Below are 24,351 nucleotides of genomic sequence, written 5' to 3'. Positions count from 1 at the left end.
ATTAAACTGTTAATTGATTCAATTAATTTATGGTAATAATAATAGTAATAATAACACTAGTTTACACTGAAAATGTACATTTGATGAGAGGTGACTTTTGTATGTATTTTGATCTGCTGATTTCGAAAAATATGTTAAACAATTATTTACGATAGAGTATCATGTATACGACCATGAAGAGAAACCGGACGTTTTTTCAATGGTTTGTACTTTTCCGGCGGAAAAGGGTCACTGTAAAACATGATTTTTTTTTGAAAATTTGTCCTTTTTGCATCGATATTTTTAACTTATCCACTTAACTTATCACCGATCCAACAAGATTATTTGTCATCTCAATACCTTTCAATTCCAAATTTTAATACCAAAATTTTTAATTTTTTTATACCCTCCACCAGAGGATGGGGGTATATTAACTTTGTCATTCCGTTTGTAACACATCGAAATATTGCTCTAAGACCCCATAAAGTATATATATATATATTCTGGGTTGTGGTGAAATTCTGAGTCTATCTGAGCATGTCCGTCCGTCCGTCTGTTGAAATCACGTTAACTTCCGAACGAAACAAGCTATCGACTTGAAACTTGGCACAAGTAGTTGTTATTGATGTAGGCCCTATCGGTCCACTTTTACGTATAGCACCCATATAAACAGACCCCCAAATTTGGCTTGCGGGGACTCTAAGAGAAGCAAATTTTATCCGATCCGGCTGAAATTTGGTACATGGTGTCACCATATGATCTCTAACAACCATGCAAAAATTGGTCCACATCGGTCCATAATTATATATAGTCCCCATATAGACCGATCCCCCGATTTGGCTTTCGGAGCATCTAAGAGAAGCAAATTTCTTCCGATCCGGCTGAAATTTGGTACATGGTGTTAGTATATGGTCTCTAATGACCATGCAAAAAATGGTCTACATAGGTCCATAATTATATATAGCCCCATATAAACCGATCCCCCGATTTGGCTTGCGGAGCCTCTAAAAGAAGCAAATTTCATCCGATTCGGCTGAAATTTGGTACATGGTGTTAGTATATGGTCTCTAATGACCATGCAAAAAATGGTCCACATCGGTCAATAATTATATAAACCGATCCCCCGATTTGGCTTGCGGAGCCTCTAAGAGAAGCAACTTTTATCCGATCCGGCTGAAATTTGGTACATGGTGTTAGTATATGGTCTCTAATGACCATACAAAAAATGGTCCTCATAGGTCCATAATTACATATAAACCGATCACCAGATTTGACCTCCGGAGCCTCTTGGAAGACCAAAATTCATTTGATTCAGTTGAAATTTGGTACGTGGTGTTAACATCAAACACCCATGAAAAAATTGGTCGAAATCGACCCATATAAACTGATCCCCAGATTTGACCTCCGGTGCCTTTTGGAGAAGCAAAATTCATCCGATATGGTTGAAATTTGGTACGTTTTGGTAGTATATGATATTTAACAGCCATGCCAAAAGTGGTCCATATCAGCCCATAATCATATATAGCCCCAATATAAACCGATCCCGAGATTTGGTTTTGGAGCCTCTTGGAGGAGCAAATTTCATCCGAGTCAGTTGAAATTTTGTACATTGTGGTAGTATATGGCCGTTAACAACCATGCCTAACTAGGTCCACATCGGTCTATAGTTATATATATAGCCTTCAGATAAATCGATCCCCAATCACACAAAAATTGGTCCATATCAAGTTCATAATTGTATATAGCCCCCATATTTCAATTCTGGCTCTCTACCACGTACGGAATAACTTACAATTTAGAAAACGATGTTAGGAAGTTTTAAGATACCACAACCAAAGTAATTCGATTGTGGATGACAGTCTTTCGTAGAAGTTTCTACGCAATCCATGGTGGAGGGCACATAAGATTCGGCCTGGCCTTACGGCCGTATAACTTGTTTCAAATTCAGCAGTTCAAATACATAAGAAAAGTCACATCTCATCAAATGTACATAGAAAAAAAATTATTTGTAAACTAGTATAATCTTTAAAAAATTTTAATTAATTATTTTATTCGTTTTGTTTGTTATTGTTGGCTTCTCTTCAATCGTTATTGTTGTCTTTGATCTCAGCTTAAAGCCATGCATTGACTAAACTACAAGTGTAGCTTAACCAACAGAGGAAAAGTATGCTTGTCAAATTTATTTGGGCAAAGCCCCATAGACTGCAAGATGGTTGGATGTACAGCTGTTTCGGAATTACCACATTCCTCATCAGCATCCTCTACTTGCAGCAAAACTATCAACCAATTATCAGAATAAATTCGGGTAATTCACTCAACCCAACGTGAAATACACTTGAACCGTCCGAAAAAGGGTTTAATAGTCGGCTACTGCCTAAACAAATTTGCAAGCATATCTCTTTTCCTTTGCCAAACTCAAATCATCGATTTGTATTTAGTTGGCTGGGTTTGTTTTTGAGCGTGCTTCCTCTATCTTCATTCGTTTTGTTTGTTATTGTTGGCTTCTCTTCAATCGTTATTGTTGTTAATTATTTTATTTAAAAATTATACTGTTCTCAATTAAAAAACTAGCATATTTTGGTGCTCAAACTTTAGTCAATAGAACCATCTAACAAAGAAGAAAATTACGTACAAAATGATAAACACAAATTATCATTTTGTACGTAATTTTTATTATAAACCAAGGAACAAAGTATATGCAATTAATGGGACGAAAGTAACAAGTACTGAGGATTGTAAACAGAAGAGAAAAAAACGGCTTTCGATTGTTGATGAAATGATATTTATTTGCGTTATCAATTAATTTTTTTAATTGATTCAATGAAACACAATGTTGATTGTTTCTTTGTAGCAAAACCAATTACAATTTTAATAAACGCCACAGCCATTTTCAGGTAACTCCGATAGGCTTTAACTGCCAGTTAAAAGAAATTAAATTGCAAATATCTTCTTTCCGGTTAACTTTAACTGAAAAATTGTCAAGAGTTAAGTTCCTATGTGGCATATGGAATATATACACGGATGAAAAAGACTGTTTTTCATATGTTTGGCTATAAACATTATATGTTTGGAACACAAATTTTTAAACACAATATTTTTGAGTGCAAGCATATAATGTTCATAAACTAGCATAACATGTTTGGGACATATATGTTAATATGTTAGAACATATTATGTTTGGGACATAAAATGTTTGTAAATATAATATGCTTGGATGCAAACATATATTAATTTAGAAATAGCCTATAAACATATATGTGTTTAGTAGCTTGGAGCGCTATTTAACAGGGAGCGATATTAAATTAAGTTGGTGGTTGTTGCTTGTTATTACAAAATTAACATTTTATTTTTCCTTGGGCAATTGATCAGCTACTTCTTTGATCCTTACAAACTGTGTGGTCCGCTGTTCGAATCCCCGTCCGGCAAAAGGTAAAATTAAAATAAAAACAATCATACAATTGAATAATTTCTTCTACAATGTTTGTATTACAGAAAAAGGTGCTAAGAACTAAAAAATCTCGTGGAAGTGAGAAAGATGTGGGGGAATATACAATTGGGCAGAAACAAAATTTTGAGCATTCAGGTCGAAAACCTATGTTGTTAGCACCTATATTACCTGTTTATTTTCATAATTCATTATGATTGTAAATATATAAATAAATAAATAAAATTTTGAGCACAATATTGTTTGGGAGAATTTTTTTTAAGCATGCTTCCAAACATATTATATGTTCACATAATAACATATTGTTTTTTGGAAGACAACATTATTGAATTTGGATGCAAAAATACAAAATGTTTGGAACTTAGACTACCCAAACATATATTGTTTAGATCAATATGCTTTCAAACATATTATATATTGGAAGAGATCAAACATATAAATGTTTGGGCAATACCCAAAAATGTATATGCTTGAAGCAAAATATGTTTGGGAGTATATGTTACAGAAGCGAATTTTTGTGAGCGTGTAGGGAAGATGACAGATATTTTCATAGAGCTTCATGAAAATGGGGGTCAGTTAAATTATTAATGGAATTTAGCCTCAAAACCAATTGAGACAATCAATTATTTATTGTATTATTATTTATTGATTTATAATTATTTTACTTTTAGATTAATCAATTTTTTATAAGAGTTCATATGATTTAGCACTTGCTTATGAAATTTCCGATCATAAATATATTATGCATTTTTCCTTGGATTTATTATTTAATTGAAATGTTAATTGAGATAATTAATATTTTAATTAAAAACGTAAACATTTGGAATCATTTTCTTAACTGACTGAAGTTAATTTTTTTAATTGATTATTTTTTCTAATTCAATCAACTTTTCAAAGTAGGTGTCAGAGAACTGCAACCGGTGGCTTTTTTCGTATTGCAATCTTACCCACAATATGTCGGTGGCAGTGAGTAAGATACCAATTATGGTGCGATCTCTTACATTCATACAAATGTAAGAAATATCCATGTTCGTTTGCAGTGTTAAACCAATCGACCGGTAAACAAAAAACGAGTGTGGTAGTATACATCAGGGATGGAAAATGCAGTACTATAGTACTTTTTTCAATACTTTTTCACCCCGGTCAGTACCATAGTACCCACGCGAATGATTTAATACCTTTTTGTGTAGACATTTTTGAGTCGATATCAGATTTATGTTACAATAGCTTTGACAAAATATTTTAATATTTTGAGAAAGTCTTTATCAATCTTATTTGCTAATAGTCTTTTACAAATATGGCAAAACAAACAAGTTCATGCGGGAAGAAAATCTCGATTTTGTAAAAGCCATAGTCAAAAACAGAATTTTATTGAATTTCAAGAATGTTTTAGTCGAAAAAAGAATGCGATTCTATATTATCGATTTTTTATTTCGGTAGAAAAGTTTGGCAAAATTTTATTTCTATATAAAATTTTTGCAAAATTTTATTTCCATAGAAAATTTTGTCACAATTTTATTTCAATTGAAAATGTTGTAAAAATTTTATTTCTATAGGAAATTTTTGCGAAATGTTATTTCTATAGAATTTTTTTTGCAAAATTTTATTTCTATAGAACATTTTCGCAAAATTTTATTCAATAGATTTTTTTTGCAAAATTTTTTTCTACAGAAAATTTTCGCAAAATTTTATTTCTATAAAATTTTTTTGCAAAATTTTATTTCTATAGAATATTTTATCAAAATTTTATTTATATAGAAAATTTTGTCAAAATTTTATTTATATAGAAAATTTTGTCAAACTTTTATTTTTATACTAATTTTTTTCAAAATTTTGTTTCTATAGAAAATTTTGTCAAAATTTTATTTTCTTTAAAATTCAGTCAAAAGGAGTTCTTGACAATAATCTTCCAGTGAATTGTTGAAATTCATTTTACCAATTGGTGTTTTAAGACTGCAAATATTGGTGTTTACTAAATACACTGGTCGGTTGCGGTAGATCGCAGCCGTTCTCTGGTAGGTGTATCGAAAACCGCTATCGGTTCTATTTTTCGACTCTATCCAAAAACAAAAAGTCCAAAATGGAAGTTTATCCTTTGTAATCGACTAATTACCATTTGATTTGTATGAAAATGGAGTCAAATTGACTTTTAGTGTTGATTAAAACCTAACAATCGGGTTTTGATAGCGACCAAATTGAAAAATAAAATCGAAAGTCGATTTCTAATTATCGACTTTATCAAATTTTTGGATATCGAAAATCAACTGGAAATATTAAAGAATTCAGAAGTGCTCTAATCAGAAAAAATGGTTGGTTGGTTCTATTACGAAAAAAGGCATCTTAATTTAAGACCAAGTAATCTTTGATTTTTTAAGATTTTTATTTGTGCTTCAGTGTTGGCATTCGATTATTACCTTTACTTTCTATATAGGTATTCTCTCTATAGGGTAGTGTTCTAATATAAGTCTAAACGTATATTACGAAAAACGGCACCCATCATTTAAGAACAAGTATGTATTCTTTAATTTTTCAAGATTTTTTATTTTACTTAAGTGGTGCCGTGCAATTTTTTCTTTTATTTTCTATATATAGGTATTTTCCATTTCTATTGCGAAAAAATGACATCCATTATTTAAAAGTGATTTCGATTGGTAAATTGAAAATTTTTGTTCGATTGGAAAATTCAGAACAGCCTACCCAAAATTTGTACGTTCGATTGATAGGGTGTAACAAAATCGTAAGACCAAGTGTAACCCATTTGGCACTGTAGGACATTGAAACAGTTGCTGAAGACGCTTTTATTATTCGGCCTAAATAATAGTGTGTTTGAAAATACAAAAGAAACTATATGACGCGTGTATTGTGGTTGCTTTTTAATTTCTTCACCACAGTTGATTAATTCACCAAGAAGAAACATTTTAATTGTTTAGTGCCGCGACGATAGTTGTTAACAACAATCGTAAAAAGTTGGTGAATTTTCTTTGGTTTTTTCGATTTCGTATCAGTGTTGGACATTTTGGTTCATTTTCAAACGCAAGTGGTATGGTCTTTGCAGGAGGTTTCGGCAACATTGTGGTAAAACCATAAAATAACAGGTTGGCTGATAAGTCCCCGGTCTGACACATAGATGGCGTCGCTACTATTAAATGCATATTATTTTTATATAGTACCAACCTTCAAATGATTCGTGTCAAAATTTGACGTCCGTAAGTCAATTAGTTCGTAAGATAGAGCCTATTTTGTAAAGTAACTTTTGTTATTGTGAAAAAAATGGAAAAAAAGGAATTTCGTGTTTTGATAAAATACTGCTTTCTGAAGGGAAAAAATACGGTGGAAGCAAAAACTTGGCTTGATAATGAGTTTCCGGACTCTGCCCCAGGGAAATCAACAATAATTGATTGGTATGCAAAATTCAAGCGTGGTGAAATGAGCACGGAGGACGGTGAACGCAGTGGACGCCCGAAAGATGTGGTTACCGACGAAAACAAAAAAAAAATCACAAAATGATTTTCAAGCAGAGGCCTTAAAGATATCAAAGTAACGTGTTGGTCATATCATTCATCAATATTTGGATATGCGGAAGCTCTGTGCAAAATGGGTGCCGCGCGAGCTCACATTTGACCAAAAACAACAACGTGTTGATGATTCTGAGCCGTGTTTGCAGCTGTTAATTCGTAATACACCCGAGTTTTTCCCGTCGATATGTGACAATGGATGAAACATGGCTCCATCACTACACTCCTGAGTCCAATCGACAGTCGGCTGAGTGGACAGCGACCGGTGAACCGTGGAAAGACTCAAAAGTCCGCTGGCAAAGTAATGGCCTCTGTTTTTTGGGATGCGCATGGAATAATTTTTATCGATTATCTTGAGAAGGGAAAAACCATCAACAATGACTATTATATGGCGTTAGTGGAGCGTTTGAAGGTTGGCTGATATGTGCCCGGTCTAACAAAGAAAAACACATTTTTTGTCAAAAGTCGTTTTTATTATTCAACATAGTTCCCTTCAAGAGCGATACAACGATTATAACGACCTTCCAATTTTTTGATACCATTTTGGTAGTACTCGTTCGGTTTTGCCTCAAAATAGGCCTCAGTTTCGGCGATCACATCTTCATTGCAGCCAAATTTTTTCCCTGCGAGCTGGGGGCCAGATCTGGAGAATACGGTGGGTGGGGAAACAATTCGAAGCCCAATTCATGAATTTTTGCCATCGTTCTCAATGACTTGTGGCACGGTGCGTTGTCTTGGTGGAACAACACTTTTTTCTTCTTCATATGGGGCCGTTTTGCTGCGATTTCGACCTTCAAACTCTCCAATAACGCCATATAATAGTCACTGTTGATGGTTTTTCCCTTCTCAAAATAATCGATAAAAATTATTCCATGCGCATCCTAAAAAACAGTGGCCATTACTTTGGCAGCGGACTTTTGAGTCTTTCCACGCTTCGGAGACGGTTCACCGGTCGCTGTCCACTCAGCCGACTGTCGATTGGACTCAGGAGTGTAGTGATGGACCCATGTTTCACCCATTGTCACATATCGACGGAAAAACTCGGGTGTATTACGAGTTAACAGCTGCAAACACCGCTCAGAATCATCAACACGTTGTTGTTTTTGGTCAAATGTTAGCTCGCGCGGCACCCATTTTGCACAGAGCTTCCGCATATCCAAATATTGATGAATAATATGACTAACACGTTCCTTTGATATCTTTAAGTCTTCTGCTATCTCGATCAACTTCATTTTACGGTCATTCAAAATCATTTTGTGGATTTTTTTTGATGTTTTCGTCGGTAACCACCTCTTTCGGGCGTCCACTGCGTTCACCGTCCTCCGTGCTCATTTCACCACGCTTGAATTTTGCATACAAATCAATTATTGTTGATTTCCCTGGGGCAGAGTCCGGAAACTCATTATCAAGCCAAGTTTTTGCTTCCACCGTATTTTACCCCTTTAGAAAACAGTATTTTATCAAAACACGAAATTCCTTTTTTGTCACAATAACAAAAGTTGCTTCACAAAAGACGCTCTATATCACAAACTAATTGACTTACAGACGTCAAATTTTGACACGAATCAGTTGAAGGTTGGTATTATATAAAAATAATATGCATTTAATACTAGCGACGCCATCTATATGTCAGACCGGGGACTTATCAGCCAACCTGTTAGGTATTTTCTCATTACATTTTATGAAATATTTTCAAACATTAATTTAAAGATAAAGGATATTATAGAAAAAAAAAAACATTCAATGAGTAAGCAATATATATGTATTTTCGGAGAGAATAGAAGGCTTTGATGTCTTTACACCTTAAAATGAGAAAAATGTTTAAATAATTGTTTTTAGTTTTTCAGACATGAGGTGGTTTAAACCCAAGTTAAAAACGATTATGTAAACCTACAAGAATATTTATGAAGTGATCAATGGATACAATCACCATGATTTGTTTTTTTTTAATAAAAATAACGAAGATGATTTGATGTCACATAAAGCTATTGGATGACGATGCCTGCAAATATTTAATTTCGCAAAGTACTGAAGAATCTCATGTAAACTAATTTCTAAACTGAAAGAATAGTTTTCTGAGAAACGAAATTTTGACAAGAAAAACTTGTTTTAAAGCAAATAAGAAAATTGGCGACAACCATTGCATCGCTTGTCAAAAATTGAATTTCGCAGTTCGTTTATCAAAAATTTCGTTCCGCAGGAAAGTATTTTTTTCTTTGGAACGTAGCTTGATCCAAATATTGAATAGCTGTAATTAAGATTATTATTTTATTCCCAGATTATTAAAAAAAAAAAAAATAAAATAACAATTTAAAAACCTCATTAACATTCCTTGATTATAAATATTGCCTATTATCAAATTCATATAAAACTCTAGTATATAAAAGTTGGTTGTTCATATACAAAGATTATAACTCCCGTAAAAATTCTTAAGATTTTAATTATTACAAAAGAAATATATTTATCATTATACAATAAATGTTAGCAATACATAGTGGTGCAATTATGTTATGAATTCAATGATGAGATTGTATTACACCCTTATAGCCTATAGGGATTTTTGCGATAAATGGTAGAGGTTCTTTTGCGATATCACAAACCAAAGGAAATGCAATAAATTCAATAAAACAAAAATGACATGCTTTTCAAGAGCAACATATTGAAGGACATATAACATAAAATCGAAAAAAGTGCACTTAAAACAGAACATATACAACAAAAAAAAAAAAAAACAACATTTACAGAAAACGAAAGACAACATAATGTGGATTAACAAAAATTATACATTTTAAGAAAATGAATGAGTGCATTTGTAACGTAAAAAAAAACGAATAGATTCAAAATAATTGGTGATTTTTTGTTTGGATATTAACACATTTTTGAAATATATGTAAATGAGCGCTAACGAAGAATATTAGTAAACAAAACTAACTAACATAAAATGATTCACGAAAATGTTAAAATAATGTGTAGTAAGTATATACAATGCTTCAAATGATTATTATCGTTATATATGATGTACGTACATAAGAACTACTTCTTTGAGAGTATAAGGATTACAAAGGATCAGCAATTGGTATGAGTTTGTAGAAAAATGTAAGAAGAAAATTATGTCCTATCATCGTTCTCTTTTGTATAAAATGTCAAGGGGATTTGAATTGATACCAAACTTGAGGGTGAATTTTATTTCTTGATGTCTGAAACCAATTGTTTTCGAAATCCCAATAGGATCAGTTAAAGAAAAATTTAGTACGACTAGGGCGTTCAAATAGCCGGGGTTTTTGAAAAGTCGATTTTCGGTTTTTCGGAAAATCCTAATTTTTTAAAAACTCGGTTTTCGGTTTTTTATTTTCCTGAAACCCGTTTAACCGGTTATATTTACAGGATCAGTGGCAATTTATGGGCTTCTTCTGGGGACTGTGGGCAAATAAAACTGATATGGGAAGAGAATATTAGTAGGAACTCTCAAATACTAATGTCGATGCAAAGAGAGGGGTGAGCCTGTTGATAGGTATCAGAGAACAAGCTATCGCTGTGGTCGGAAAAAAGTTACGGTCACAGTTCGGTCCTCAAAATAATGCCAGATGTGCCTAACGTAGTGGATTACACTTTGGCGAGTCCACTTTTCGACAAAAAGTTTGAGACTCTAATTCCCAACAGTGAGGCGTGGTGTACACGGACCCCGGGGAATAAAAGATATATAGATTTCTACACTGATGGCTCCAAATTGGATGGCCAAGTGGGTTTCGGAGTATATTCTAAAGATCTGGAACTTCGAATAGCGAAAAGATTATCTGATCACTGTAGTGTTTTTCAGGCTGAAATATTAGCAATAAGAGAAGTGGTGAATTGGCTGAGAAGTAATGCTCCAAGCAATATTGGCATTAATATACACTCAGACAGTCAACCTGCAATAAAATCCTTGGACTCTGTGTTCCTCAACTCGAAAACGGCTGCCGCAAATCTCTCAATGAGATGGCTGGGCAGCACAATATTCACCTAATATGGGTGACTGGCCATAGGAACATACCGGGGAACTGCGAAGCAGATGAGCTAGCAAGGCTAGGAACTACCTTACATATTCCAGGGGAACTAGAATCTGTTGGTATGCCTCTGGCTACCTGCAAGCTCTTACTGCGTGAGAAGGCTGTCATGATGGCAAATGTTCGATGGGAGAATTGTAAGGGTTGTAACGACACCAAGCAAATATGGCCCCATTTAAACTTAAACCGCACACTAGATATGCTAGTGTTCTCGAGACGCTAGATATCACTCCTGATATCTGCTATAACGGGACGCTGCCTGATAGGCGATTTTGCAAAAACTATTGGTGCGAAGTATAATGACTATTGTATGAGCTGTCATGATACGGAGGAAAAGGAATCAATAAAACACCTCTTGTGTGAGTGTCCTGCATTTTGTGTAAGGCGTAAGCAAATTTTAGGGTCATATAGCTTCAGATTACTGGCGGACCTGGAAAACGTTAACATAAGCAGTCTGCTAATGTTTTTTTGTACAATCTGGTTGGTTCAACAGAAGAAAATAATCGAGAAGGTTCAACGGTTAAAACTAGAAGTGCCCATATGTAATAGGTACTTTTAGTTAATGTGGTATCACAATGGACTGAATAGTCTAAGTGAGCCTGAATCTTAATCGGGCTGCCACTTTAACCTAACCTATCAGAGAACTGCAACCGGTGGCTTTTTTTCGTATAGCAATCTTACCCACAAAATGTCGGTGGCAGTGAGTAAGACACCAATTACCATGCAATCTTTTACATTGATACAAATGCGAGAATAAAAACACCAATAGGAAATAACAATGTTCGTATGCAGTGTCTTGCAATCTTAAACCAATCGACATCGTAACAATGCTCGGTAAACAAAAAACGAGGTTGGCACTTAAGTGTGATTGCACTCAACAACAACAATTACTAGCAGTTGGCATTAGCTCAAGAGAATTGAGAGAGTACCAAATAAGAGAATACCAAACTGCTGAGATATGGGTAAACAATTTGTGTGATTGCTTTACTACGGTGTTTTCGAGAGACCAACACTCATACTAACAAGCACCGACAGTCGTCGGGTGCATTGGATATTGGTGGTTGAAATGTTTTTTACCAATTGGTGTTGGTTGTAGGGATCGATCTAACAAATGATGATATTTCTAGATGGTTTCTTGACCCTGAGTATACGGAAGATTCTTTAAATTTTTTGTACCAGTGTTCAGCATTATCTTTCAGAAGAAACAAGATACTGGACTCTCATTTCTTTCAGACCTTATCTTTTATCACTGAGTGCTGTCTGATTCTTCGTTTAGCTCAATGACAAGGGTGGCTCCCAAACTATTACCGACTTGCGAGTCTGCAGCCTGAGGAGTATTCTAGCTTTCATCAAGGCCTCCGTGTGGAGGAGCTAAGCTGAGATCTGAAGGACCATGTGCTTATGGGATTATCCCAGCCGTAGTGGATCAGACATGAGTAGGAAGAGAAAAGGAGTTTGAGGAACCGCAATGGATCAACTATGGTCTAAGTGGATACAAATCCGCTTTGCACGGATTCTGGTCATCCTCCATAACCGAACCTAACCTACATAGACAATAATTTCGAATGAGGTTTGTGTTCCGTTGTCATAAGTTCCCGCTTTGTACGGATTCTGGTCATCCTCCATAATCTAACCTAACCTACATAGGCAATAATTTCAAATGAGGTTTGTGTTCTGTTGTCATTAGTTTAAATAATTGTGTTGCCTAATACGAAAGAATTTATTTGGACACGACAAAACAGAGACAAACGACTACAGAAAGCGTTTTGTGTTAAGGCTGTCAAGAATGGAGGCGGCCTGGGGATTTTTTCGGCTAATGGGTTAGGTCTACTGCATGGAATTAATGGTACAATGGATCAATGGGTCTACAAAAACATTCTCGAACATGTTATGTTACTATATGCCGGATGAGATTTACCCTTACGTTGGACATTTCAACAGGATGACGACTCTCAACATCGCCACCGGATCTTAGTCCGATTGGTTCGAACCTTTGGCTTCCATGAATTAAAATAAAATAAAGGTAAATTGGATTTAGTTCCCTGGTGGGTTTAGTTTTTTGTTTGAATGTATGTTAAAGGATAAACTGAGTTTATGTTAAACATTTCTATTTTATTTTAGTTCTTTGATAAAAGTTTTATGTCCAACAAGAAATAAAATTCTAAAGGTATTTTTCTTTGAATTTGGAAATTTGGTCCTGTGGTGGGAATTTTGGTTCGGTTTTGGAAAAACTTTTGATCCAAAATGTTGTTGTGGCAACGCTGATTCTCATGTTGATGTATGGTCGCAACACACGTCTATGGGTCTATAGTCTTCAGAATTCGTCCCGACCGAACCATTGGTCTCATTTAAATTGGCTGATGGTCCATTTTTTAGTGTAGGTTAGGTTAGGTTAGGTGGCGGCCCGATGTATCAGGCTCACTTAGACTATTTAGTCCATTGTGATACCACATTGGTGAACTTTTCTCTTATCACTGAGTGCTGTCCGATTCCATGTTAAGCACAATGACAAGGGACCTACTTTTTATAGCCGAGTCCGAACGGCGTTCCACATTGCAGTGAAGCCACTTAGATTTTTTAGTTATGTTAAAGACTAGACTGAATCATATTAAGCCTTTCTATTTTACTTTAGTTTTATGTACAACAAGAAATTAAATATTAAAGGTATTTTTCTTTGAATTTGGAAAATTTACCATATGGTGGGAATTTCGGTTCGGTATTGGAAGGTTTGGCCCAAAATAGATTTTTGGGCGCCATGGAATAAGTCCCCATGAAATAACTCCCCAAAATTAAATGTATCCCCAATTTTATCTACAGAGAACAAAAACAACGATGTTTTGGGGGGTTATTTAATATTTCATTGCCAATTTTGGGGAGATATTTTACAATGAAATATGTCATAATGAAACAATTCCCCAATTTGGATTATAGGAAGTTATTTCATTTTCTTAAATTTTAAAATCTATATAAAATCCAAACTTGTTTGTATGTTCCTGGTAAGTTCGGAAACGGCTGAAGCGATTTAGTTGTAATGTAATCATGAGGTACCTCATTTTTTGATATTTACTCGGGGAGGAGGCTTTCCTCTGGTTTTATGATTTCGCCTGCTTTTTGGAAATTGGGCTTACGTTCTCTGATTTGCTTAACATTTTTGGGGTAAGTTGGGGAGTGGCATCTACACAAAGGTACGATATATCATTTTTCGATGTTTGGGGCACCCTCTTTTCCGTCTGTTTTTATAGCCTGCACCATAGGATGGGGGGTATATTAACTTTGTCATTCCGTTTGAAACACATCGAAATATTGCTCTAAGACCCCATAAAGTATATATATTCCGGGTCGTGGTGAAATTCTGAGTCGATGTACACATGTCCATCCGTCTGTTAAAATCACGTTAACTTCCGAACGAAGCAAGCTATCAACTGGAAACTTGGCACAAGTAGTTATTATTTATGTAGGTCGTATGGTATTGCAAATGGGCCATATCGGACCACTTTTACGTAACGCTCAGATTTGGCTTGCGGAGCCTTTTGGAGGAGCAAATTTTATCCGAACCGGTTGCAATTTGGTACATGGCGTTAGTATATGATCTCTAACAACCATGCAGGAATTGGTCCATATCGGTCCATAATTATACATAGCCCGCATATAAACCGATCCCCAGACTTGACCTACGGTGCCTTTTGGAGAAGAAAAATTCATCTGATCTGGTTGAAATTTGGTACGTGGTGTTAGTATATGATATTTAACAACCATGCCAAAAGTGGTCCATATCGGCCCATAAACATATATAGCCCCATATAAACCGATCCCGAGATTTGGTTTTGGAGTCTCTTGGAGGAGCAAATTTCATCCGAGTCAGTTAAAATTTGGTACATTGTGCTAGTATATGGCCGTTAACAATTGAATTAATACATGGTACATGATTTTTCGATATCTGGTCGGGCAGGGGGAATAGTGATAATGCTAAACTTCGGAATTTATAGGGAACGTTGGGTAGTTTGTGAAATGAATATAGGGTACGTGATTTTTCCATATCTCATGGAGGAGGGCGAAGGTGATGAGAGGGTTGTACCTAAATGGAAACTCGGTACATAATTTTATGAAATTTCAAAACTTAAAATTGCATAAAATTAACAGGCAACATAGACGAGGGTGCTTGCTTCATTTTCCGGTATGTGTTCGGGAAAGGCATCTTATCCATGCCCAACATTTTAACAAATGTTAATATGCAAAATTATTTAAGTACTTTTCCGGTATGTTAAGGAGAAGGATACTACCCCTTGACAAACTTGAAATCCAGTGGAATACACAAGATGATTAAAAAATTGGTGGAGAGGGACCACCCTCCCCCCGACGTTTTGTTACAACATACCATTTTACACCAGCATATTCACAGTATTTCTGTATATAAACGAAAAAGCAAGTTGTTCGATTTGTCTGAAATGTAAAAAAAAGGAGTACTTCAGTTTTTGTACCAGACTTTCCCTGACCATACACTTTAAGATAGTTAAAATCTGTTCGATTTTTTTTTCAGAGGGATTATCTTATTATCTCATCGCTCGAAGGATATGGTTGACGCAAAATGTTCCTAAAAAATGCTTCGGAAGTGGAACAATAAGTGGAATAAGATATGTTTACGAATTTTTGGGTAATGTACCATGGGTAAGGTATTGATATTCAGTTTTTGAAAAAACACGTCTTTTTTTGGGCAACGCTGATTGCCATATTCATCTATGGTCATTTGGAACGATTTTGGGAAATATTTTGGTCCAAAATAAAATTTGTATATGGCAACGCTGATTGTTATATTTATCTATGGTCATCAAATAAGTAATGCTGTTAATGTCCATTGTCTTCAGGATTCGGTTCAATCGAGCCTTCCGTCGTATTTACTTCATGTCAAAATTATAATTCCATTATTTTCTACTTACATTTGTTCTACATTATTGCCAAAGCCATCCGAAGATTTCTATATTACGATTGATTTCATTTAATTTGGTAGTAAAAAAGCAGGTAAAGCTTTTGACTAATTTAAAATAAAATGTTATGGTAATGTTCCAATGTACACACTACGAGTATAAACAATTTTAGTGTGTTTGTGTGTTTGTTTTAAAATTAATGCTATCATACATATATATGTATGTATACAGGACAATGGTAAGACATTTATTATCCTTCGATAGTTTGTTAGATTTTTTGGCAGAAAAGATGGGCGATAGTACGGGACTTTTTGTTATAGTCTTGCAGACTTACAATGCGTATGTAAGGATAAAGGAAGGACAACAAAAGCTCTATATGGTGCCATGATATTTTAAGGAGAGCGAAAGAGAATGATTGAATTGGTTTTAGTGGAGAGTAGTAAACTTAGAGAAGAGTTGTCAGTTTTTATTTTGTTTGTAAGAATTGAAGCTTTGTTTTTTTACCTGCTGTTGTTGGACTAATTGCTGGGCGAACAATTGTTGTCGTGCGGCAGAATTTTGTAAAACGATAACAGATTCAGTCTTTTCACGGCGGGGTCGCAAGAAATCTAAATTACTAGTCCAGCTAGTTTTATTTGGCGTAGCACTTGCAGTTCCAGCACCACTTTTAGCACTGCTTGTTGTTGCATTTGGGGTCGCCTTATTTGTTGAGCTGCTAGAATCTTTGGAGTTTTTATTGAACATATTACTATTTCTTGGTATCATGGCACTGGCTCTCTGGGCTGCGGAACCAAATGGCGACGAAGAGGAGGTAGACGATGATGATGACTGTTGTTGTTGCTGTTGCAATAGGCTTGTATTCATTAGCACCGCCGAATGCCTTTTGGTTAAGGGGAAAAAGTCCGAGTTTTCGCGTCGGAAGCCGCGTATAAAATTTTGTGGCAATTTTGAGTCAGACTCTTGCCGTTTGTGTGTGGCATTGGTATTGGCACTTTTTAAGGCATTCGTATGCGCTGGCGTAGATGATGAGGACGAAGAGGAGGATGTGGAAGACTTATTGTTATTTGTATTAATACTCGATCCGCTATTGGTAGAGGCTCTTAATTTATTCGATGCCATCATGGATGCTCGAGTTTGATCTTTGGTCTGTGATTGCGATTGGGCACTGGTGGAAGACGATTTCAATGGTTGGAAACCTTTTGGGGTTTGTCGGGAACTTGGCACTTCAGCCACACTGCAACGCTGTAGTTTTGATTCGGCCTTTAAAGTACTACTATTGGAACTACTAAGACCTCTCGATAGACTGGCCACTCCTGTGGGTTGTTGATCAGCTCCGCCACTGGCACTTTGTTTTGGAAAGAATTTCTCAATGTCCCATTCACGAAGTAAGGCTACATCGCGTATTTCATTGTGCGGACGATTGGCACATGATGTGGATGCCGATTTTTGTAATCGATTTTGATTATCGAGTTTCTATACGAATTGGAGGGTTTTTGTTTGTATTTTATATCAATGGTAGTTGTTGTTGTTGTATAATGGGTTAAAACGTAGATATAAGTTATTGTAAAGTTGGAAATGAAGGATATAGGAGAATATACTTATACTTTGAAATGGTTATGAATTTCAATTTTATAGAAGATGAATTTTGATTGTCAGATTTTATGTAAACTTAAATGATTTTTAAAGATATGCAATGTCAAAAGCGATTGTTGCTAGCGCAGAAAATATTGGAAAGATGAAACAAGTTTTTTTTTTGGTTTTGAGTACAGCGATATGTCAAGCTAAATCGAGCATTTAGGCACGCATAAAATTCTATATGTCAACTTCCCAGGCAAACTCTTACAATACTCGTAGGGACGTTAGATCTAAATACGCTAATTTGAGTAGCATTAATATTCTTAAGCCAAGTAGTTATCTACATTTGTTAATAAATACATATTATTCGAAAAATGCAAAACAAAAAAAGTTATTGTATCTCTAGAAAGATTCGCTGAAAGTTTTCATATCTGAAGTTCATTGTCTACATTAAAAAACTAGACTTGGATCCAAAGATTTTAACCATTATAAAAAGATATGGGAATAAAGAAAAATATAAAATATTTCCTATTAAACACTTTTATAACTGAATAAAACTATTGGACACATCCTTCATTTCACCCTTCATGTAATTTTCTTGAACCATTAGCATTTAGAAAATATTTGGTTATTTTGAGTACCTATCTCAATTAGTTTCAAACCTAAGAGAATTTTGCCTTGCAAAATTAAGAAATTTATAACCAAAATCCCAAAATAAAACTGCCGATAACCAATCTGGCAGCTCCATGAAATATTAAAGCTGACAGATTTATTCCCCTTTCAGTTCAATTTATTGTTTTCCAGCTTACAAACTCATTTTGATCTATTGCATTCAGAAATAAAGTTATTCGCGGTGTATTTCAAGCGCCATAGTGTTATTGCTTTATATTTGGCTAGAAACCCACAAGTGGCTATCGTTAGAGCCCACTATCATGTAAATGTGAATAAAACTTTTGCTTCTCCATTAGGTTAGATGTAGTGGGAGCTCGATATTTCATGGCCATTTAGTCTATTGTGATCACGGCTGCCACTCGAGTCAAAATTAATGAACCTACATTCGGAGCAAATTTTACCAAAAAAAATTATTTCTATAGAAAAGTCAAAATTTTATTTCTATAAAATTTTGTCAACATTTTGTTTTTATAGAAAATGTTATTTTGATAAAAAAAATTTTTCACAACTTTATTTTTATAGGAGAATTTTGTCGAAATTTTATTTCTAGAGAAAATGTCAAAATTTTATTTCTATAGAAAATTAATTTTTTTTATAGAAAATGTTGTTTTTATAGAAAATTTTATCAACATTTTATTTTTATAGAAAATTTAGTCAAAATTTTATTTTTATAGAAAATTTTGTCAAAATTTTTTTTCATAGAAAATTTTGTCAAAATTTTATTTTCATAGAAAATTTTGTCAAAATTTTATTTTCATAGAAAATTCTGCCAAAATTTTATTTTCATAGAAAATTCTGTCAAAAAATTTTTTTATAGAAAATTTTGTCAAAATTTTATTTGTATAGAAAATTTTGTAAAAATTTTATTTTTATAAAAAATTTTGTCAAAATTTTATTTTTATAGAAAATTTTGTCAAAGTTTTATTTTTTCCAAAAACATTGTCAAAATTTTAGTTTGATAGAAAATTTTGTCAAAATTTTATTCTTATAGAAAATTTTGCCAAATTTGGAGATCGATTTAAATGAGGGCTATATATAATTATGGACCGATATGGACCAATTTTTGCATGATTGTTAGAGACAATATACTAACAACACGTACAAAATTTCAACAGGATCGGATGAATTTTGCTCCTCTAAGAGGCTCCGGAGGTCAAGTCTGGGAATCGGTTTATATGGGTGCTATATATAATTATGGACCGATATGGACCAATTTTTGCATGGTTCTTAGAGACCATATACTAACACCGCGTACCAAATTTAAACCGAATCGGATGAATTTTGCTCCTCAAAGAGGCTCTGCAAGCCAAATCTAGGCGTCGGTTTATATGGGGGCTATACGTAAAACTGGTCCGATATGGCCCATTTGCAATAACATCCGACCTACACAATAACAACTACTTATGCTAAGTTTCAAGTCGATAGCTTGTTTCGTTCGGAAGTTAGCGTGATTTCAACAGACGGACAGGCGGACGGACGTACGGACATGCTCAGATCGACTCAGAATTTCACCACGACCCAGAATATATATACTTTATGGGATCTTAGAGCAATAGCTCGATGTGTTACAAACGGAATCACCGGAGGGTACAAAAAAAAATCCGTTAAACTGATGACATCTCGGAAATCTCAAAAATTTTTCAATATTAATAAAATCTTCTTTAAATATGATCATTTTTGTAACTTAATTAGAAAGATAAGAAGAGTTCAACAATAGGACAATTCTCCAACTACGTTTTAAAGACACTTTTTAACTTGAAGAAAAATATTTATACTTGAAAGACCATTTATTTTAATTGGGGGACATTTTTTCATAACATTTTAGCTAGGAATATATACTTTTCTTTAAGATCATAAAATTGTTTCTGGAAAATACTTTTCAAAATCATAACATTTTAGATGATCATAATGTTATATGTATTTCAGCATTACATTGTTGTATATATTGTTATAATCTTGTAGTATTATGTTTTAGTTACAAACATATAATAAAAGTAATAGATGTAAGTACCTGCTGTATATCTTCCGACGGTTTGGGGTTTATTACAATTAACTGATGATTCACAATAAACTCTTATTGTCGAGGTCAAGTTCAAACATTTATTAAGAACGAAACATACTTTTCGGGATATAAACATTTACACATTATAAAGATTAATTAATTAATTAATTAATAGAAAATGGCTCTCAAACTACCTGGGATAAGCGATGTGTTGGTACAATTATACCAAATTTGGTGCATCTCACTTCCCAAGAGTACAATTGTATTACAATTAACATACCTATTTGGTACAATTTAAAATATCTAGTTCGTCTTCAATAATTTATATTGGACAATTTAGTCCAATATAAATTATCTTGTTTACATCTTTTAGGTACTGATCAATTCCCAGCAAAAAAGCGTCGCCAAAAAAGTAATGCAAATGTTCTTTTTGGATCCGGAAGTGATGCAAAATTGACGCAGAAGCGATGAATTTAACATGGGCTTGTCATAGGACGGAAGTCCTCCATTTCAACAGCCGTTGCACTGAGTTTGCATCACTTCTTTAGGTGTGATCCGAATTCAATGTTTTGGATGTAAATTAAACAATTCTGTGATATTTTGTCAAATAAATAATTTTTATAATTTTTTAATGGATTCTAACGCTTGTCGGAAACGTTTGACCTCAAATATTTTCAAAAATTCACAATTTCTTCAGATTGGATTTAGCATTTTTTTCGACAAAATTTAAATGATTTGTACCATTTTATGAATTCTTACTCTGTTTTTAACATATTTGAAACAAAAAAAGTTAAAATTACCCATTAAAAGTATGAAAAAATTATGTTATAAAAATTGAATTAAAAGAACATCTTGGGTAGTTAAAATGAAGAACATCATTGTGAGTGCATCTTCTGGAAGTGCTTTTAAAGTTGTGCCTTTGGAAGAACTTCCAAATTTTTTTGCTGGGTATTTTTATTAACGCTTGTCGGAAACGTTTGACCTCAAATATTTTCAAAAATTCACAATTTTTTCAGATTGGATTTAGCATTTTTTCGACAAAATTTAAATGATTTGTACCATTTTATGATTTCTTACTCTGTTTTTAACCTATTTTAAACAAAAAAAAGAGTTAAAATTACCCATTAAAAGTATGAAAAAACCAAGTTATAAAAAAAATTGAATTAAAAGAACTTCCTGGGTAGTTAAAATAAAGAACATCATTGGGAGTGCATCTTCTGGAAGTGCTTTTAAAGTTGTGCCTTTGGAAGAACTTCCAAATTTTTTTGCTGGGTTACAGTCAAATGGGATAAAAATTGCCCATTAAAAATCTGGAGTTCGGCAAAAATCGACAAAAATTGTCTGACAATAAAATAGTGCAAAATGTACATTAAAAATATCCAAGCCATCAAATATGGTCTCCACATAGAATATTTTTCTATATCCTCAAAATGGATTAAAAAACAAACATACTTAGGATTTTATGAAGTATTTCCTGTCAGATCATTTTGCTTGATTTTATAAAATTTAGATTATTTTTACAAAATTTTAGCTAAAGAAAATTACAAACGCTGACATCACGCCGATATCACAAAAATAAGTACAAATTTTTCGACAAATTCAAGAAAATTTATTTGACATAATTAATTTTTTTCACTTGTTTGAGAAAATTTTCTAGTTTGAAGGAAAAAATTGGAGTTCAAAATTGCAAGAATGTCTTTAGTGCCAAATGAAGTTCAAGATAGACGCATTTGTAGTAAAATTTACAAATTTGAAGGAATAATGAACTATTTTATGAGAAGTACGAATTTAGTAAATCTTTATTATTTAGTAAATCTTTATGCTTTAGTTGCGTATAAACTGTTCCCGTTTTATCGTTCATTTAACTAACGTACTCAAAAATTATTAGAGTAAAGGAAACTCTCTTCAAACATAATAATTGCCTGAACTAAAATAAAGTTAAATTGGCTTTAGTTAAATAGAGGGTAGCGTATTTAGATTACAGTCCCTACTTTAAAATAACAACGTTAAATAAATCGAAGGTAAAGGGGAATTTTGTGTTGTTTTCGAATGTCCTTTGTAGTGGACATCGGTAGTCAGAAGGTTAAAGTCAAGCAATATTTCTCGTACTGGAGAATTAATTAAATCTATAATGGTTTCCATGAATTAAAATAGGTTAGATTGGTTTTAGTGCCCTGGAGGGTTCACTTTTTTTAATGTATGGATTTTATACCCTCCACCATAGGATGGGGGTATATTAACTTTGTCATTCCGTTTGTAACACATCGAAATATTGTTCTAAGACCCCATAAAGTATATATATGCTGAGTCGTGGTAAAATTCTGAGTCGATCTAAGCATGTCCGTCCGTCTGTTGAAATCACGCCAGTACCGAACGAAACAAGCTATAGACTTGAAACTTGGCACAAGTAGTTGTTATTGATGTAGGTCGGATGGTATTGCAAATGGGCCATATCGGACCAGCCTCCATATAAACCGACCCCCAGATTTGGCTTGCGGACCCTCTTGAAGGAGCAAAATACATCCGATCCGATGGAAATTTGGTACGTGGTGTTAGTATAGGGCCGCTAACAGCCATGCAAAAATTGGTCCATATCGGCCGATGACCAATCATACAAAAATTGGTTCAAATCGCAAAAGTAATCTACCAAAATTTTATTTCTATATGAAATTTTGTAAAATTGTATTTCTATAGAAAATTTTGTCCAAATTTTAATACTATAGAAAATTTTGTCAAAATTTTATTTCTATAGAAAATTTTATCAAAATTTTATTTCTATAGAAAATTTTGTCAAACTGAATTATATACGTATTTAATCGGCTTTTTTTTGTGTAATACAGACTAACATACAATTTAGAAGACGATGTTGATAAGTTTTAAGATACCTTATCATCGGCAAGTGTTACCGCAACCCAAGTAATTCGATTGTGGATGAGAGTCTTTAGTAGAAGTTTCTACGCAATCCATGGTGGAGGGTACATAAGATTCGGCCTGGCCGAACTTACGGCCGTATATAATTGTTTTTTCTCACATTTTCTAGTTTTTGGGTAGAAGTTTTTACGAATTTTCACCTGAAAAAAAAAACATTTTGGTATCGATTCCAAAGAAGCGGAGAATTGAAGTAAGAGTACCTTCAAGACACAATTCTCTTTTAAATTTGTGTTTTGCGTGCTTGATTTTAGAAAACAAAATGTTCTTCAATCGTTTTTTGGCTTATGTGCTATCATAATTCTCTACACAGAAAAATTTTCACGAAAAATTTTCCAATGAAAGTTTTAATTAAGTTTTAAAAAATATTAAATTTAAAATTTATTTGATTCAACAATTGAATCAAAAATCAATCACAAAAATGAATAGTATCAATTAATTTTTTAATTGACTTTCAATTAATTTTTTAATTGATACTATCAATTCTGTGATTGAAGACATTTCAATTGAAAATTAATTGGATCAATTAATTTCGCGATTGAAGACAAAAAATATTTTTCTGTGTGTAAAAACGTGTTAACGACTACATAAATTTCAAAATTCAGACCTGAATTCAATTATTTCATTTTTCCAAAACATTATGCACCAGCAACAACAACCCATTGCAAAATAATGATATGTATTTAGGGTCAATGAATAAAGAAAATAATTTTAGATCTAAAAAGGGATTAGGAAATAGTAGATTAGGGATTGCGCTGCTTAACATTTTGCAAATTTTTCATGAATTTCATTCAATTGTGTTTATAGTTTGATGAATAGTTATTTAATTAAATTATTCAAATGAAATGAATGAATGTTTTTTTTTTTTGTTTTTAACAGATTACATATTTTTGGAATGTCTTTATGTATAGTTATAAATATATACAAATATGATGCGATTTCATCACACAAGATTTATTACTGTTTGTTTAATAGAAGTGTGTCGGTAGTAAACAAGTATGTATTATAAATATATATTTTTTTTGTATGTATAATTTGGATAAATTGTGCATTTGTAATGCATTCTTAGAAATATCAAGTGCCGTATTACACATAAATATTGTAGATTTATTTGTATATACGTAGTTGGTTTTTTTATTTAACGTAACAATTATACATTATTGCATTGATATATTTTTGGAAATTAAAAGAATAACAAAACGAAAATAAATGAAGAAAAAACTAATGTAATACCAATAACAAAAAAAAATAAGAGAAAAATTCACGAAAT

General features: G+C 33.4%; 1 protein-coding gene across 9 annotated transcripts in view; it reads right to left on the bottom strand.

The window, feature by feature from the left end:
- Window positions 1–24,351, bottom strand: part of msn (serine/threonine-protein kinase msn) — a 247,268-nt gene that overhangs the window by 36,111 nt on the left and 186,806 nt on the right. For 8 of the 9 annotated variants that reach the window (XM_075307853.1, XM_075307859.1, XM_075307855.1 and 5 more), the window contains one exon: window positions 16,409–17,377. The exons of the other annotated variant lie outside the window; for it this stretch is intronic. In XM_075307853.1, the coding sequence (XP_075163968.1) occupies window positions 16,409–17,377 (969 nt within the window). The remainder of the gene's footprint in view (window positions 1–16,408; window positions 17,378–24,351) is intronic. 9 annotated transcript variants of the gene reach the window in all.

The sequence above is a fragment of the Haematobia irritans genome, chromosome 4, assembly GCF_050003625.1.
Source record: "Haematobia irritans isolate KBUSLIRL chromosome 4, ASM5000362v1, whole genome shotgun sequence".
Lineage (NCBI taxonomy): Eukaryota > Metazoa > Arthropoda > Insecta > Diptera > Muscidae > Haematobia > Haematobia irritans.
The sequence above is the reverse complement of the archived record's forward strand: the minus strand, read 5'-3'. Positions and strand labels throughout refer to the sequence as shown.